Source organism: Gallinula chloropus, assembly GCF_964237585.1.
Source record: "Gallinula chloropus genome assembly, chromosome: 1".
NCBI classification, from domain to species: Eukaryota; Metazoa; Chordata; class Aves; order Gruiformes; family Rallidae; genus Gallinula; species Gallinula chloropus.
Window position 1 is genome coordinate 135,463,105 of NC_140085.1, and position 17,235 is coordinate 135,480,339.

The 17,235-nt window shown below is 46.0% G+C and overlaps 1 protein-coding gene across 2 annotated transcripts in view; it reads right to left on the bottom strand.

The window, feature by feature from the left end:
* The window catches only part of SHROOM2 (shroom family member 2), a gene marked incomplete at both ends in the record, with an annotated part of 122,037 nt that extends 112,799 nt beyond the window's left edge, over positions 1–9,238 (bottom strand). For both annotated transcript variants that reach the window (XM_084279113.1, XM_084279112.1), the window contains one exon: positions 9,020–9,238. In XM_084279113.1, coding sequence (XP_084135239.1) covers positions 9,020–9,238 — 219 coding nt within the window. The remainder of the gene's footprint in view (positions 1–9,019) is intronic.
* Between the last annotated feature and the right edge of the window lie 7,997 nt (positions 9,239–17,235).

Here is a 17,235-nt window from a genome sequence, read left to right on the forward strand (position 1 = left end):
ATAAAGTAGGTTTTATCTCTAGAGACAGAAAAAAATCCAAAATAATCTGGTTTTATAGTTTTGTGAAGGGATTTTGAAAACAATTGTCCATTTTACTGGAAAGAAAAGTTCTGAAACTGCGATTTAAAAGTCAGCATTTGGCACCTGTACTTCACTTTTGAACAAATTTTGAACAAATTCTCATGCTCCACTTCAGCTATTTGGACTTGACTGCAAGCCCGTTACAGAGAGAACACATAAGAAATGAGGATAAAGAACTTCCTACTCTAAAATTAAGGTCCATAGTCATTTTACAAGGCTCTGGATTTTGTTTCAAGTAAGTTTTACTAATATTTGGATCTCTTTACATTTAGAAGAGAAAGTACAACTTGAATGCAGTTAACACATTTCCATTAAAAAAACTCTAAATATAGTTTCACCAGGTTATGCCACAGTTTCAACAAAACTGAACTGAATTCAGCTTCACACATCAGCAAGAGCATTCTTACAATCTCTGCCAAACTGCAGAGAGATAACCGCCTCTCCGCTATTACCGGAACATTACAAACCCTGCTGCAGATGACAGCCACGCAAAGGACTGGACTACTGTGAGTACAGGAACGCTCTAGATCTCAGAAACATGACCAATGGAACCAGCTAAGAGCCTGGAGCAAAGAAAGTATCAGATAAAGCCATTCTCCACATAAGGAGAGGACCCTTGATCACAATCCATCTGCCTTCTAAAAAGTGCCATTCAGGTAGAAAAATTACTGTGAGGTCAGGTGAAGTTTCATTCCAACTGTCTATCTAAAGGGGCACAGTCTCTCAAGCACAGCAGTAGTGTTCTGCTCATTCCCTATTTCCAGCTTTCAGTCACTGAGACTATTTTTTACCCCTTGAACAATGGGCCACTCTGCATGCTTCAAAAACCTTCTTGCCAAGTACAGTTCTTTAGAAATTCTCTAAGAAACATGACAACGTATTTCCTAACCCATGTATCATAAGTTGATGGACGCATGTAAATAAGTAGAATTTAAATATTTCAAAGCATATAAGAATTTAGAAAAGGGGAGAGAGATTTAAAAGGGGAGAAAGCAGAGCTGGTGGGAGAGGGGAAGAAGGAAGGCTTCCTTTCTGTAAGGGATAAGGCAGGAGAAGCATAGGGACGCATGAGGTGAAGCTTTCCCCAGTGACAATGCTGCTGTGCCTTAGCCGAAACAGTTTAAAGCTTTCAGGTTGATTTTGCGGTTTCATTGGGGTTGAGAAGTCTGAAATAGCCACCTCTTTTCTATCATCAAAAACTCTGCTCCATCTGTTTCTACTTTAAGAGCAAATCCAAGACTTGCATACCTGACAAAAGCTATTTAGTTTCTCAGAGCAACAATTTGCTGCATTTACCAGTCAGCTCTTTCTGCCTTAAGGATTTCACTACTCCACAATGACCCTCAGCTACATGCAGAGCCACTGAGAATATGCCCCCATAACTTGCTGTGTTGCAGAAGCCCTTCTCTTATCTCGGTGACCTGACCAGCACTTAGCAAGAATGCTCTGAATTACTCAAGAGACTGAATACCGATACTGTATTAACTTACAGGGAATGGAAGTTCTCTCCTGAGAGAGACTAAGCACAGCCTTCCTTGGTAGGTTATGACTCTCCCCTGGTAAGCTGGATAAACAAACTGAAAAGCTAGGTTTTTGTGATGTTCAGAAACAAAGCACAATCAGAAAAATAAAGAACTTTCCAAGAGTTTGGGGTATAGCCACACACATTGCAAATACATGGACAGCAATCGTGCTTGAGTATATTTCCCCTTAGTACAGCTACCTATGTAAGCATCTGGAGGTGCATCAAGCACAGGCTTCCTCAGCTTCTCACACAGCTGACAGCAATTCAGAGCATGTAAGTCTGGTTAATGCAAACAATACAAATCTCTTTCCAAAGATACCTACTGCTATAAAACATACAGCCAAGTCCAAGCAAGTCTGCTGCTTGGTAAAACTTAAGGGATACCAACTTGCTCTCCAAGTATATTGAGGTGAATTTAAAACCTGGTTACAGTTCAAAACTTTGTAGACATCTATCACCGGATGAACTAATTTAAACGGAAAGTGACTCATTCTGTAAACCCTAAATTCCATCTTGCTCTGATTTGACCATACCTGTGAAGCTGCAGGAAGTACAAAAATTAGGACTACTAAACCCACCACCAGAGTGGCCATGCTGTTCCTAGGGGAGGGAAGGGCAGGGGAGAACAGTGCAGCATACCTGCTGCATAACCTTTAGGAAACTGAAAATACCACACTATGTAGAATGAGAAAGCTTCTGTGTTTTTTTATTCTTATCTTAAGGAGATATTAAAAAAACCCCAACCAACCACAAAACCACACACAACCAAAACCCAAGAAAGACTTTCAGAAGTTTGAGAGAGGTGATCATACCTTTATATATACATTTTTTTTAAAAACTCAGTCGACTTTATATCAAAGAAGCTCCAAACACAACAGAAAACAAGTTTGTGTAGATTAAACAGATGAAGTCTCAACATAATAGTGACAATTTTTACTTCACCTCTCTAGAAAGCTCTTCATGCACTGTATCACTTACATATACAGGACGTTAAAAAAAAAAGTCTGCTTAATGGCTGGAACCTCTCTCAAACTTCTGTAATAAAGTCACCCACAACACTACATCCATAAACACCCACACACACATTGGGTGTTCTCCATATAGGTTACAAATGCATAATATGACTACACAAAAATGGTTTTCCTGAAAAAAAAAGCTGATGTATCTGCCACGTTGGCTTGGTTACCACTAAGCAGTTGTTTAATCTATACATAACCAGGTTTCATTTCCCATTTGCCTTGTTCTTTCCACACTCCCATACTTCATTCATTAATCAGGAGAATATGTAATGAATCAAGTTCTACAGGAAAAAAAAATATACACAGCATATTGTGTAAATATGCTACGTAGGAATAAATACCACATAAGCCCACATTGTTGTGTCCTCTTAAACCCAAAAACACAGGCATGGTGGGTAGGTAGGTAATAAATGACATTACTGGCAATCCTCTGACAACAGCAAACAATAACAAGGTCTCTTGCTAGTCTTTTATTTTTATGCTAATGTCTATGGTAGCATCCAAAATTCATACAGAAAAGTAGCAACAGACACTCATGACAAAAGAAGTTTATACTGTCCTTTCAACAGACTAAATTAATAAACATACAAATAAGTAATCATGCTATCTAACTCATACAGCAGTAAGTATTCCCACAAAACACCAATTCCTCTGCCAGACTACACAGACATGAATGCTTCTGGCTTGGTTTTAACTAAAATATCATGATAGATAGTTGATAGTTTCTGCCTAACTAGCTAGAAGTTGAGAAATGCAGAGGAGAGGAAAACAAGCAATTTGGAAGCAACTCTTATTGCCAAAAGTAAAAAAGTTTGCTTGTTGTAAAGAAGTTTCTTAGTTTGTGTTTTAAACACAGTGTTCTGAGGATTTCTGTCCTGAAATGTACAAGAGAAAACTGCAGTTCAGGACCACAAGTGCCACACTGTTTCTTAAGTGGCACTCTGGCACTGTTGACTTCTAAGCACCACATGACTGACTAAAACTTCATCAGCTACAAGACTTTTAACCCATCCCCTCATTTCAACTCCCTACGGTTTCTACATCACCCATAACAATATCACAACAGACTTAAAATGCAATTTCCAATACAGGTGGCATTTCAACTGTTAAGGCTCTTGCTAAAACAACCCCCTCTTGAGCTTCAAGCCCAGACCACTCGCAGCACACATGAGTGTGGTGGGCTCCATTCTACCTATAAATTAACATGCATATTTAGAGAGCTCATTCAACAGCCATGAAAACACAAAAGTTAAGAGCATTCCCTTCATCAATCAGTTTACTAGAGTAAAAGCAATCATATCTTCTTGCACCAAAGCAAACCAACCCCTCTCTTCCAGTAATCAAGACCTGGGAGCCAGCAACCAAACAAAAACACCACTCAAGAACAGTTTCTATAGCACTAAAAAAAACACCACACCAACTTCTAACATATTTGAAAAGGGAAAAAAAAAAGATAAATGGCTACACAAAGATATTTTAATCCTAAAACATTCATGCTAATGTATAAGCATTTCCTCAAATTTCTCAACTATCAAATTTAACAGAAAAGGTCCAACTCAGACCAATCTTTGCCAAACAATACACCCCTCCTGCAAGTTAAAAAGTTGAATAAAAGTTTCAAAAAAAAATATAGAAGTGATATGACACATTCCTTTAAAATTGCCAGTTAAGACACATGCTCAAACCATGGTCCATACAAGTCAGTGATTCTAGATGTTGTTGATGTGTGTGGATAGAGTAACACAGAACAAATATTCCTTCATGCATTACCTTTCTACAACTGAAGAAAGTAAATTAAATTTGTCTGCATACCGAGCCCTAGATTAGAACTTTCTTTGTCAGCCACACTACAACAGCTCCTAATAACTTACAAAGCACCTGTTTATACAATGTACATTGAAGTGGTCAGTAATTTGGCAGGACGCTGGTTTTCTGGACATCAAGATTAACAGCCAAATTTAAAGATTTTTAATGTCTGAGCGGTGCAGCTGATCTCAAACCCCTGATGTGAGGGAGGCAACTGGTATTTGTGTTTGAAAACGCATTTGATTAACTCATATATGGCCCCATTAAAGGTATGTTGGTTTTTTTTCCTCTCTAAATATTGTTGCAGTACAGCAACACAAGTGATTGCTTTTAGTAGTATGTTTAAGGCCAAAGGTTAAAGAATTATCTAAAAGAAAGCATTAATCACTTCACTTGCTACTGAAATAATACATTGATACAAGTCCTATGGAGAAGTCCTGCAGCCAATTAATAGAGAAGCATTCCTTTACACACTAGGTATTAGGTTCCTTTACAATTCACACCTAAACACAGACAGAAGCATACTAGGAAAACAGAACTGAATAAACAAAGGCTCAACTGTCCCATACAGTTTCTTCTTGAAAGACACCACCTCCAGCTGGGGCATGAATTCAGCACTGATTCAGGAGACAAGAACTCTATCTACTAAATCAACAACAAAACTACTTGCAACAGTCCAGGTTTCAGTTGGAAATCTCACCGAAATACCAGTCAAGCCCAGCCTTGATTACCCTGCAATGAGATCATAGCTTGAGGAGGTATGGCTGTAGGCCCTTGTAAAGCTTACACTAGAGAGGAATTTACTTAAATGATACATCAATCTTTCTTGAAACGTTACATTAATAACATATGAAAACATTGTGAGGATAAAGTTGACTGAAGAACAATTTCAGAGTTCCCAAGGATGTTGTTACCACAGGAAGTTAAACAACTTTCTATCCATCACCCGCCCTCAATGCTGTGACTGACTACAAGTCGTGCATCTCAGATAAGAGTAATTTAAAAGTAAATCTTATCAAGATAATGCAACTATTGGAGATTTTCACAAGATTTACGCTTGAGTATCTTGACTTCATTATTTCCAGTAAGGCCCTCCACTTGAGCATTTACTTTGTTTCTTTTTTAAAGAGGAAAAAATAAAGCAAGGCGTGTGAGATTTCTAATTAAAGTTCTCAAAGCTGTCAATCCACCTTCCCTTGAAATATATGTTGCTATAAAAATCAAGTCCTTCATTTCAAGATGTCAAATTAGTCAAGAACAAGCTGCCTTTAGGCATTTTTTTTTGTTTTTTGGAATGTTATCATACACACATGCAGACATCAGAAAAAAAATTGTTAAGCATTTTCTTTAAAGTGACATTATAAAAATAACAGTAAGCAACACAGCGACTACCCTAGAAGACTTTTTCCTTAAATATTATCAACACCACTTGCACATGGGTGGGGAAAGTCATGTTTAAAGACAGAGCAAACAGCATAACGCACCGGTTTCCTCTGTACCTACTGCAATAAAAGGGCAAGGGGGCGGGGGGAGAGGGATAACCAGAAAGACTTGCGCCTGACAGGTGAGCTTGACATCCTAGCGACCTCCTTGCCTGCCTGAGGACGGCTTCCCCGAGCCCTGCCGCAGTGACAGAGAGCCCGCGCACCGCGAAGCGGGGCGGAATCCCGCTCACCCCGCGGCGGCAGGGCCGCTGCCGGGCGGCTGCGCGCTCGCTGAGCCACCGCCGCCCTGCTGAGGCCGGGCACGTTTCCTTCGCCTCTGCGCGCCTTCCCCTCCCCAACTACCGGTACTTTGGTGGGTCAAAGGACGCTCTTGTTTTAAGTGACTGGGTTTCCAGCTAATAAGTTCCCAAACCCAGTTTTTGCGGCTCTTCTTGCCCTAGACCCTCCTTGGGATACCTGTAATTAAAAAAAAAGAAGGAAAATCTGCCTTCCTGGCGGGAAGGGAAATAGCCACACGCCCTGAGAAACCAGCACCCAAGAGCTGAGCTACCCAGAAAGCGCTGCAAAATAAACAGCGCGCTAATTTTTCACTAATTTTTCAATTACAGCGCTTTCCGGTGCTGCTTTGCCGGCCGTGACGACAGTTGTGCCACACAAGCTCGGGGAAGCAGGAACACATTTACACCGCAGGCTCCCCGGCATTTACATAAAGGTGCAACTTTCTTCAAAGGCTGGTCTCGCTGCGGAGACGGCGGTAAGAAAGGAGACAGGCAGAACTTTAAAAATCCCCCTTAAGTAGCTGCTATCTGAGCCTCCATTCACACCTTGTCACATTCCTCTCCCCAAGCAGCGGCAGCTGGCGTCATCCCTCCTCCCTCCCTCCTTCCCTCCCCCAGAGCCGCCCGGGACTAGAGCGCGGCAGAGCTCCACAGCCCGCTCACACCGCCGCGCAGCCGGAATCCACAAAACCAGGAGGTTTCCCACAGGTATCCTTGAAGGATTCGGGTTCCTCGGCTCCCCTACCGACCAGGCTACCCGAGAAGGGGCGTCACACGCCGTAGCGAGCGGGGGAGCGCAGGTGAAGCGGCACCCACGCTTCCCTGGCAACCCGGGGACCCCCGCGGGTGCTCAGGGGGCGCGTAGCTCCGGTCTAGGACTCTCTCTCCAGCTGAGAAAGGGCGAACTTCCCATGTCCCACTGCAAGGAAGCACTGTTTTAAGCAGCCGGTATTAAATTATTCTTCCCAGTAGCTTTCCAGCACCACAGCAGTACAGAAAACAAGAAACTCGACAGCGAGATGGGTGGGCCAAGTCAGGAGGAAGATGTCTGTAGTGCTGGGGAGGCAGAGGACACGACCTGCGGTCCCTGGTTTCAAAGCCAGTTCTATACGCTTACATTCCACAGCAGCAAATGAAAATACACTCTAAACCTTAGACACAAAGATGCATGTCATCTCTTCTTCCTAGGTGCGTACCAACAGACCCAGGTTTCACTCCCACACAGCAGCGTGGTTTCATAGGGTATCGAGGCTGAGGTTCCGCTTAATTATTCCTTTGCAACAGACCCAGTTTACAAGGTTCCCATCTTGGGACACTTCACATACCACAGACACATCCTCATGCCACAAATACTTAAGCCTGTTACTTAATAGCAAGGTAACATTACGAATAAATATCGCTGATCAGTCTTTAGATGTAGCCCTTATTAGCCACTACCAAAGAGGTGGCATTATTTGATCTGGCACTCGATAACTCATGCATACATAGTAAGTATCTCTTTTTTTCCTTTCCTCAAAAGCTCCCAGGTTTGATATTTTGTAATTCAGGGCACTGGCAGGAGGCCAACAGACACGCAGTCATTTTTCAGCATACACATCCTCTGACAGTGACTGTTTCTTGAAAAACAGCAGCCTAGAAGAGTTCTAGAAAAAAAAGATTGTTTCAACACTCCTAACTTGGAAAGTACATCACGCAGTTGTTTCAAAGGTGGGAGATGGGAAACCAACTGGACAATTCACAATAAAACCCGTTTAAAAATAAGCTCAGAAGAATTTCTGCTGTGGATAAAACAGGTCTTGGTTCACCTCTGACACTCTCTGTGCACTTCTAAAATGGGAACAGGCAGAATCCACAGGACCTGTAGACAAAGCTTATAGATCTTTCCTACAGATCTTGGACAAAGTGTGCTTTACTGATGTGAGTGTGTGTGTGTCCCCACCTCCACTACATATGGATCTATTATAACATATTTTCACAGTGTAACAAGAAAACTGTCTTAACAGCAAAATCAACAGTTATTCGGAATGGGGGTTAAGTCAAAACTCAATCAGGTGGAAAACATTTTCCAGAAAAAGTCATGTGTGTATTTATGTTCGATATACTGAGGTTAAATCTGTGATATATACGAGGTCATTAAAAAAAAACCCAACCAACCACCAAACCCCAAAAAGAAACGCAATGAGAAAAAAAAAGAAAATAAATCCACAGAAAGTGCATATATACCCAGGACCCTCCCTGGGCCCCCCGTCTTTGGAGTACGAATTTGGTCACTGTCCACAAGACCTTTTGTTTAAAGGAGGAGAGACAAAAGGTTATTCTAATTATTCTGAATTTGCAAGCGCAACAGCTGCGGGGAAAAACTCGCCGGGAGTTTCAGTCTCCGTTCCCTGCTGCGCCAGGAGCCCGGAGGGAGGGAAGGGCCCTCCCTGCGCCGGGTCTCGGGCTGCGCTGGCAGCAACGGAGTCCCCAGTCGCTTCCCAGCGCCCGCAACGGCCGCGCGAGGTTTGCAGCGGGGAACGGGAGAGACCAGAAGCCGGCGGTCGGAGCCGCCAGGCTGCCGGCGCCCAACAACCTGTTGCCCGGACGCGCCCCGTGCCGGCGGCGGCTGCCCCAGCACTCGCAGGCACCCGCTCCCCGGGCGCTAACGGCCCCGCGGGGCCTTGGCGGCATCGCCGTCAAGGAGCCGGGCCGGCGGCACCTGCGCCGGCGGCGCCACCGCCGCAGCCTCCCAGCCCCGCGGTGCGCTGGGGGCAGGCGGCGGGGCCAGGCCGGGCCGGCTGCCACGGCCGGACTGTCACCGCCGCGGGCACGCCAAAATGGAGCCCGGCGGACCCGCCACCCCCGCCTTCCCCCGGCGACTCTCACCTTGGTGATGATGAGGGGCTCCCCGTGTTCTCGTCCGCCTTTCAGGGTGAAGCCCCAGGGCGCCCCGCCGGTCAGCAGCACCTCCACCAGCTTGTAGCCCTCCGTTGCCCGCTGCTCCACCATCACCACCACCGGTCCCGGTTCCACCAGCACGGCACCGAGCCGCGGGTCGCCGCCGGCCAGCCGCTCCCGTCCGCTCCGCAGCCCCACGTCCTCCATGGAACCCCCCGCGCCGCCAGCGGCGCCCGTCGGGGCCGGGGCTCGCCTGCCTCTGCCGGCCGCTCCCCGGTGCGCGCCAGCCGGCAGCAGCCCGCGGAGCCACCTACCCGCCCCGCAGCGCCGTCCCGCCCGGCCCCATCGGCGGCGAGAGAGGGTTGCTCCCGCCTGCTCCCTCCTCCTCCTCCTCCTCCGCAGCCCGCGGTATTGTCTCACGCCGAGGCCAGAACCCGGCGGCGGGGAGGCGGCTCCAACTTGTGGCAACTTGGCGGCGGGGCAAACGCCGCCGAGCAACGCGGGACGCCGGGATAAGCGCGGCGGAGCGAGGCGCCCCCGCCTCCCTCCTTCTCACCCCGAGGGCGAAACCCGCTTTCTACCGCCGGCTTCCCCAGTGGGGGTAACCGCTCGCCCCTCCCCAAAAGCGGGCAGCTCCGCCGGGCGAGGGGGAGGAGGGGGAGGAGGAAGAGAGCAGCCGAGCAGCCCCGGGCCGGCCGCCAGACAAAGGCGGCAGCGAGAGGGTCCGTAAGCTCCGAAACACGCCGGGGTCGGGACGACCCCCGCCCCGCCACACGCAGGGGCGGCCGCACCTCTCCTTCGTCCCTAAACAAAAGCGGCGAGCAGGTGGAGGGCGGACCGCACCGCTCCAGTCCCACGGCAGCGGGGGTGAGAGAAGCAGCCGGCGGCTGCGGCCTGCCCCCAGCCAGGGACGCCCCGCCCTCACGGTGCCAGGCAGCGGGGGGCCGCGCCGGCCGGGGAGTGGGGGAAGAGAGGAGGGGCGCCTCTTCCCGCCTCGCCGCGAAGCACTGCTTGCGAAGGGCGGCTGGGAGGGGGAGGGCTGCACGGTGGGGACGACGGGGCGGGAGGAAGCCGGCCAACATGGAGGGCAGGTCAGGGGGCAGCTGCGGCGGGAGCCGTGGGAGGCGCTTGCTCCGGGCCGCTCCCACCACCCCGTACCGTCTGCACCACCTGTGGGGCGGGAGGAGCCCCAGCGTGAGCCGGGGCGGGCCCGCCCGCCTCACTCTCCCTCAGAGACCCTCTAGCGGCAGCCAGGGGCGAGGCTGGGCCGAAGCGAGGCCCCGGCTGCGGGAGAGCTGCTCCTGTCCGACTCAGGCCGGGCTGCCGCTGGCTGCCCCGGCCCGGAGGCCTTAGGGGTCGGGATCGTGGCTGGCTCAGGCCGGGCTTAGCGACGGGATAGAGCGGTGGTAAACAGGGAGGTGAAGTGCACAGCAGAAAAACCCAGGTGGAAAGCGATTTGGCTGCCCTGTCAGCCCCAGACAGCAGTTCTGCAGCAAAAGTCCAGCAGCAAAAAGCCAATCAAAAAAGTCAGACGGAGGAGTGTGAGGCAGCAGTAGAAGTGCTGGTCTTAAGGCAAATCTTATTTCATGGATGGGAAATAAAGGCCGGGTTTGGGGTTGGCTGGTATCTTCACTGAATTAGTGGCAGAGCTGGGAGGGAAAGGCTTGTTTCTTGCTGGATGTCGTTCCCAGCTTAATTGCGCTGCTGTATAGGAAGTTTCACTGGCTTAACTCAGGACCAGACCTGTCCTGGAGCACACGTACCAGCACACAGCCCTGATTTTCTCTGTAAAGCATGTGAAGTGCCTCTTGAGCTAAGAAATGGATACATCTGGCTCATAGTTTCTGAAAAACTAGTGATTCTTAAGGTGCTTCTGCATTAGACAGTCTTGGGGAAATGCCTGGTATGTGCAATGTCACTTTGAGGTTCTATTTATATGACTGTTCACCTGTTTTCCTTCTGAAGGTGGCTTACATAGTCTGACCCTCTAAATCCTGATTCAGCTAATGTATTCCTTGGAAGATTCTCCTGCCTTCCTCTAAATGCAGCGGTTTGCTTAGATAATACCTTCAGTGTTACCTGCAGTATGTTTCTCTGATACCCAAAGCAAACTTTGGTTTTGTGATTGAGAGCATCCATCCAGATTGGAGGACATATACAGACTGGAGAAAAATATTTGATGAGGATGAGTGTTGTTCCTTTGTGATAAAGGGCCTGATGGAACCATGGTGGGGACACCCAAATGGCACCAATTTACATACTTTTGTGAGGATCCTGCTAAATCCAAACCTTGTACCAACAATATGTATTGCCTCAAATTTTGTAAAGCCCCAAATGACTTGCAGATTCTCAGTCAGATTTCTTCTTTTCTACCATATAGACGAGTGCTGTTTATAAGACAATAAAAAAATCCAAACCAACAAAATAAAAAAAAACATCCCCAGGTAAAGGGAAATGACTTTTTTCCATGTCCTGTCTCCATTTGTCCTTGAATCTAAAACAAACTCTTCAGTTATGTTTGAACAGCGCGTAGCAGGTTATATATTCAGCAATATATACTCAATAACTTGTAGCTGGAAGTTTTAAAGACAAGTTTGTTGTTAGCAAGCATAATAACAATTTGAATTTTTTCCCCTTTAATGTTATCAACGGAGAACCAAGAGACCACTATGTAATGTTCCTCATACATGTAAGATTTGCCAGACCAAAGCAAGACAGGAACTTTTTTTTTGTCATATTGGTCAAATTGCTCTTCACATCTTCTACATCCTCCTTCCCTGTGGGATTTGAAGCTTTTTCAGAACCCAGTTGGAGGCTTGTGCTCATGTTGTTCTTAAAATACTGTGATCAAATTATTACTTGATTTTCTGCAGCCTTCATAAGGTTTCAGATAGTCATAAAGAACAAAGGATTTAGTAAATATATTCTAAATGCTACTTTTCTTTTTTTATGAGAATAAAGCATTGATAACTGCATTTGTCTAACAAATCCCTTCGTGACAAAGCCACCAGTTTTCTCCTGTACATCTTGTAGCACTTGTCAAATGTCTGAGTGTAACAAAGTTAGCGATACAAGGTAGAAAGGCAAGATAAGGTACATCAGAGTGCCATAAATGGATCAAAGGAAGTAACAGACTTTTTCACATGAAGGACAGAGAATGATGCAGATGTCTGAAAGATATTCCCTTCTGTAAAAACATGTGCTGTTAATATTCTCAAAGATATTTTGCAGTGATACGCAAAAGTTGCCCAAATGCCTCCTCCTGCCGTGCAAAAGGAGCTGTCAGGCTGTACTATGGGATCACAGAATCACAGAATCGTAGGGGTCCAGAACTGGACACAATACTCCAGGTGGGGCCTGACCAGTTGCAAACCCCGTTTGCCAGTCCCTGCCCTGTAACAGCAACAGCTTTCTGCAGGTTGCCCAGGTGCCTTAAGCCACAGGACTCATTCTGTTGTCCTACCTTGGCAGCCTTGAAGCTCAATTAATGATTTCAAGTGAAATTTTGTGCTAGAGAATTTTTTTGGCCTTCATTCTTTCCGTTGCACAGATTGCATACCTGTTCCCTACGTAGCCATGGAGATTATCGAAACTCTGAATAACTTCCTCTGTGGCAGGATTTTGGTTAAGCAGTACGAGGGCACAGCGAGCCCTTCAGGCACAGCCTGCCTCGCCTTCCTGGCTATACACCCCTTTTCTTTAAGACACCCTGCACTGAATTAGGCGGGTTACCTGCAGGGCGACTCTAGAGTAGGGCGTTTTACTCTCAGTCCTGAGTGCGTTCATCAGACTGGACCTTGTGCCAGCAGGGCACTGGTTTTTTTATTCCCCAGCAGCTGAGAAGTTTGGAAGTAGCGGCTTGTGACTCATAGCCACAGAGGAAAGAACTGAGGTGAGTTACGCCTTTACAACCTGCCCCTGTTTGTTGCCACTCCTCCCCAGGAGCTAACCACACATGGTGAAGAGACAAAGCGCCTCTGCCTCAGCCATTTGAAATAAAAAACCTGGTGCCCTGGGGCGTGCATATTTCATTGACAATTTCAGTTCAGATGCTGGGCTATGAGATGGAGCAGCTGATCCATGGCACACGTTCTGCCCTGTCAGTTCAGGTAGAGGAGTTGCCAACCTCTGGCAAAGAGGCAGAGCAGACTTGTGCACATCCTCAATGGCATTTACTAGAATGACTTTGCGATTTGGTAATCGTACCAACACAGCTTCTTCTATGTTATCAGCTGCTATAGTTGCCGAAGAAATACCATTTTAGTCACTGGTGGTGGAAGAAATGTTCATGGATAGAACATGTATGTGTAGTACAATCTCTCCAGTAAAGATGAAAAGATTCAAAAAACCCTTTTCTGAAGGCTGGAGTTTAGTAAGAATACTGTGAATCCAGTGAGAATACTGCCAGGACTCAAGGGAAACATGGATTGCAAGATGTGTGTTATGGACTCGTGTATCTTCTTCCCCAAGAGCTGTCTGTAGACCTCAGTTCTATAGGGGCATGCATGCACATGTTGCATGTGGAGCCAAAGTTAATCCTATGTAGTGATTATGGTGCATTTAACAACAAATACAGTGAAACAGAGTCGTAAAATGATTTGGGTTGGAAGGGACCTCTAAAGATCATGTAGTTCAAATCAAAGTGTCAGGGATGTCTTTCATTTGATCAAGTTGCTCAAAGTGCCATCTACCCTGACCTTGAAAACTTCCAATGGGAAGGTTCTCTCCCTCTACACTGCTCTTATAAGACCCCACCTGGAGTACTGTGTCCAGCTCTGGGGTGCATAACATAAGAAGGACATGGATCTGCTGGACCGAATCCAGAGGAGGGCCGTAAAGGTGATCAGAAGGCTGGAGCACCTCTCCTGTGAAGACGGGCTAAGAGAGTTGGGCTTATTCAGCCTGGAGAAGAGAAGGTTCCAGTGAGACCTTATAGAAGCCTTTCAATACATAAAGGGGGCTTATAAGAAAGATGGAAAGAGGATTTTTTTTTTTTACTAAGGCCTGTAGTGACCGACAAGGAGCAACATTTTTAAATTCAAAGGTGGTTGGTTTACATTGGGCCCAAGGAATAAATTCATTACTGCCAGGGTGGTGAGGCCCTGTCACAGGCTGTCCAGAGAAACTGTGGCTGCCCCCTCTCTGGCAGTGTCCAAGGCCAGGTTGGATGGGGCTTTGGGCAACCTGGTCTAGTGGAGGGCGTTTCTACCCTTGGCAGGGGGATTGGAACTGGATGGTCTTTGAGGTCCCTTCCAACCCAAACCTAGGGGGTCCCATCCACTAATTTCTTAAAACAATGTAAAGCTACTCTCCTAAAATTCAGCATCCTGACTCTACTCTTTACCTGCTCATATGCCTCAGGATTACGAATCCCCCAGGACATCATTGTTGCAGCCCCCGTTTGCCACCAGTCTTGACATCTCTAATTAGTTCATCCATGTTGGTAAACAGCAGTTCTAATAACACTTCTCTTCTGGTTGCGCTATTAACAAATTATCCTTGGCACACTCCAGGAGTCTCCTGGAATCATAGCATCATAGATTTGTAGAATATCCTAAGTTGGAAGGGACCTGTAAGGATCATTGAGCCCAACTCCTGCCTCCACACAGGGTCCCAGACAAGTCAGAGCACGGGACTGAGGGCATCACCCAGATGTTTCTTGAACTCAGTCAAGCTCGGTGCTGTGACCACTTCCCTGGGGAGCCTGTTCCAGTACCCAACCAACCTCTCAGTAATGAACTTCTTCCTGATGCCCATTCTAAACCTCCCCTGTTGCAGGTTTATGCCATTCCCTTGGATTCTATCACTGGTCACAGTCACCAAAGAGAGGAGATCAATGACTGCCCCCTAACTCCCCCTCGTAAGGAAGTTTACAGCTTCCTGTGCTGCTTTTCCAGCAGATGTCAAGGTGATTGAATTTCCTTGGGAGGATCAGAGCCTGGGAGCATGATGCTCCCTGTACTTGAAGTAACACAACTCTATCAAGAGGCTCCCTCCCCTTCATCAGGCAACCTGTATTAAACACCATAGGTTTCTTTTTATGTTTTTACATAGAGGGCAACTCCCCCCATCAATTCCTTGGCTGTCCCTTCTGGACAGTTTGTAGCCATTGATTGCAGCCCTTCAGTCATGCAATTCATCCCACCACATTTCAGTGGTAGTGCTTAGATCATAGCTTTCTAGCTGTGCAGTGGCTTCCAGCTCCTTCCTGTTTGAAGCTCTAGTGTCTTTGAAAATAACCATCACAAAGACTAAAACAACTGAAGCAATGATAAGAAGTTCCTGTAGCAGAAGTGGATGAATTTTTTGATCAAGTAATTCAAGGTTTGGCAAGCTTCTGACAGTTTATCGTGGAGTCTGAAAGTCCTGAGAACCTGGAGAAACAGGTTGGGGAGTAGCCCAACAGACAGACATCCTGGCATAGCTAAGAACCAGGAGGGTTTATTTTGGCAACCTGCCATGTTTCTTCTGATGGGTTCAGCATAATCATGCTCTTCTGCTAAACACTTTGATTCCAACAAATTATCCATTTTGCCAGAAAGAAAAATACCATGTTGAAAAACTCCTGCAGGATGCCTCTTGTTTGATTTAGGCACTTAAAAAAACCTTTCCCAAGTGTGTCAGGCACTTAAAAAGCCTTTCCCAAGTGTGTCTGGTTTCTCCTGTATTGCAAAAAAGGTTTCATCAGCACATAATTAGTGCTGGAGAAACGCTTAGAAATTCTTAACATTTCAGATAAATACTCAAATACATGTGGACTTCTTCAGTTCTTCAAGATTAAAAAAAAAAAAAGCTGCTGTTTTCTTGTATAAAGGCAAAATCTGTGGCAGAATAGCATTTCATATGATACTCTTGTATTTCTATCTCCTTGAAGTTTTTAACTCAAACTTTGTTCAGTTCTTACATTTTCTTGCAACATCACAGCTGCTTTGCGAGTGATTTTCTGAGGGTGAGAGCACTCACTGCTGGACAAACAGTAGCTGTGAGTGACCAAGAGAAAAGAGCCCATCATTTGCTGACAACAATATTCTTGGCTCAGATCTAAAGACCTATTAGACAGGAGAAGAGGATATGAGTCAAACACATACTCCTGTAATCGTTTTCACGATTTTGCATGATAACAAGATTGAAAGTCAATGAAAAGCACAACAGAAACACCTTGTGTGGTTGCAGAATCAGAAGACAACATCCAACCTAACAAGAGGAGGTGAAGAGGTAACTACTTTTCCCTGGGGATGGGGTTTTCAGCTGGCAGTCAAATCCAGGTGCAAGTTACGTCGTGCCTTGGGCCATAGTCCCTGGTATATGTATATCTGTTCCTTTCCCAATTCCTGCATTAGGACCCTTTGTCAAATCCTATTACAACATCTCAGACTACAGCTTTGCAAAAAACCCAGAAAGCAGAGTGAGAGCACGCAGGCAGAAGCACTGGTACATGGCAGCCTGTATCGTTTCATTGTTGGTAGGCTAGCTAGGCAATGTTTGGGGGATAGTGGGGGCTAGTGACTGTTACTGTGAGGCAGTATGGATGAAGCCCCACTTTTTTAGTTGTGGAAGAGAGTTCAGCAGTATATGTATATATATATGAGGTCCCTTCCAACCCCTACAATTCTGTGATTCTGTGAGATATATATATATGTATATATATATATATACACAAACACACTATATCTAGCTATATTTGGCCATGGGTATTGTGTGTTGCAGGTTCGTTGACCTGAGAATTTAATTTTTTATTTGCTTCATAAAGTTTCATCATTTCAGCAAAGCATCATTTGTAATGTTTATTCTTGCTGCCTAATTTCTGATATTGGTACATTAGGGGCTGTTTTTCATCATCCATCGTCTTTGTTAACACACGTTATGTGGTAACATTCTCTATACAAATTGTGCTGTGTCACTTACCCTTACATGCCAAAAACCAGGCACGAGCCCATTTTAATTACTTGAGGGGCATAGGCTAACAAGCAGTCTTTAATGCATTTCAAGTTTGATATCACAGTGTGTTATATCTAAATTCTGTACTTGATCACTGGAGCAGGGATGAACAGGGAAAAATGCCAATGGGGAGGTTTCAGCTGCTCTTTTTACAGAGAATGCTCTGAAGGCTTTTAAAAGGGTAGATAAATAGCAAGAGTATGCATGAGAACAGACAAAAGCCTTGTAACGTGTTATTTTTCACTTGGACTTTGTCTTCATTTGCC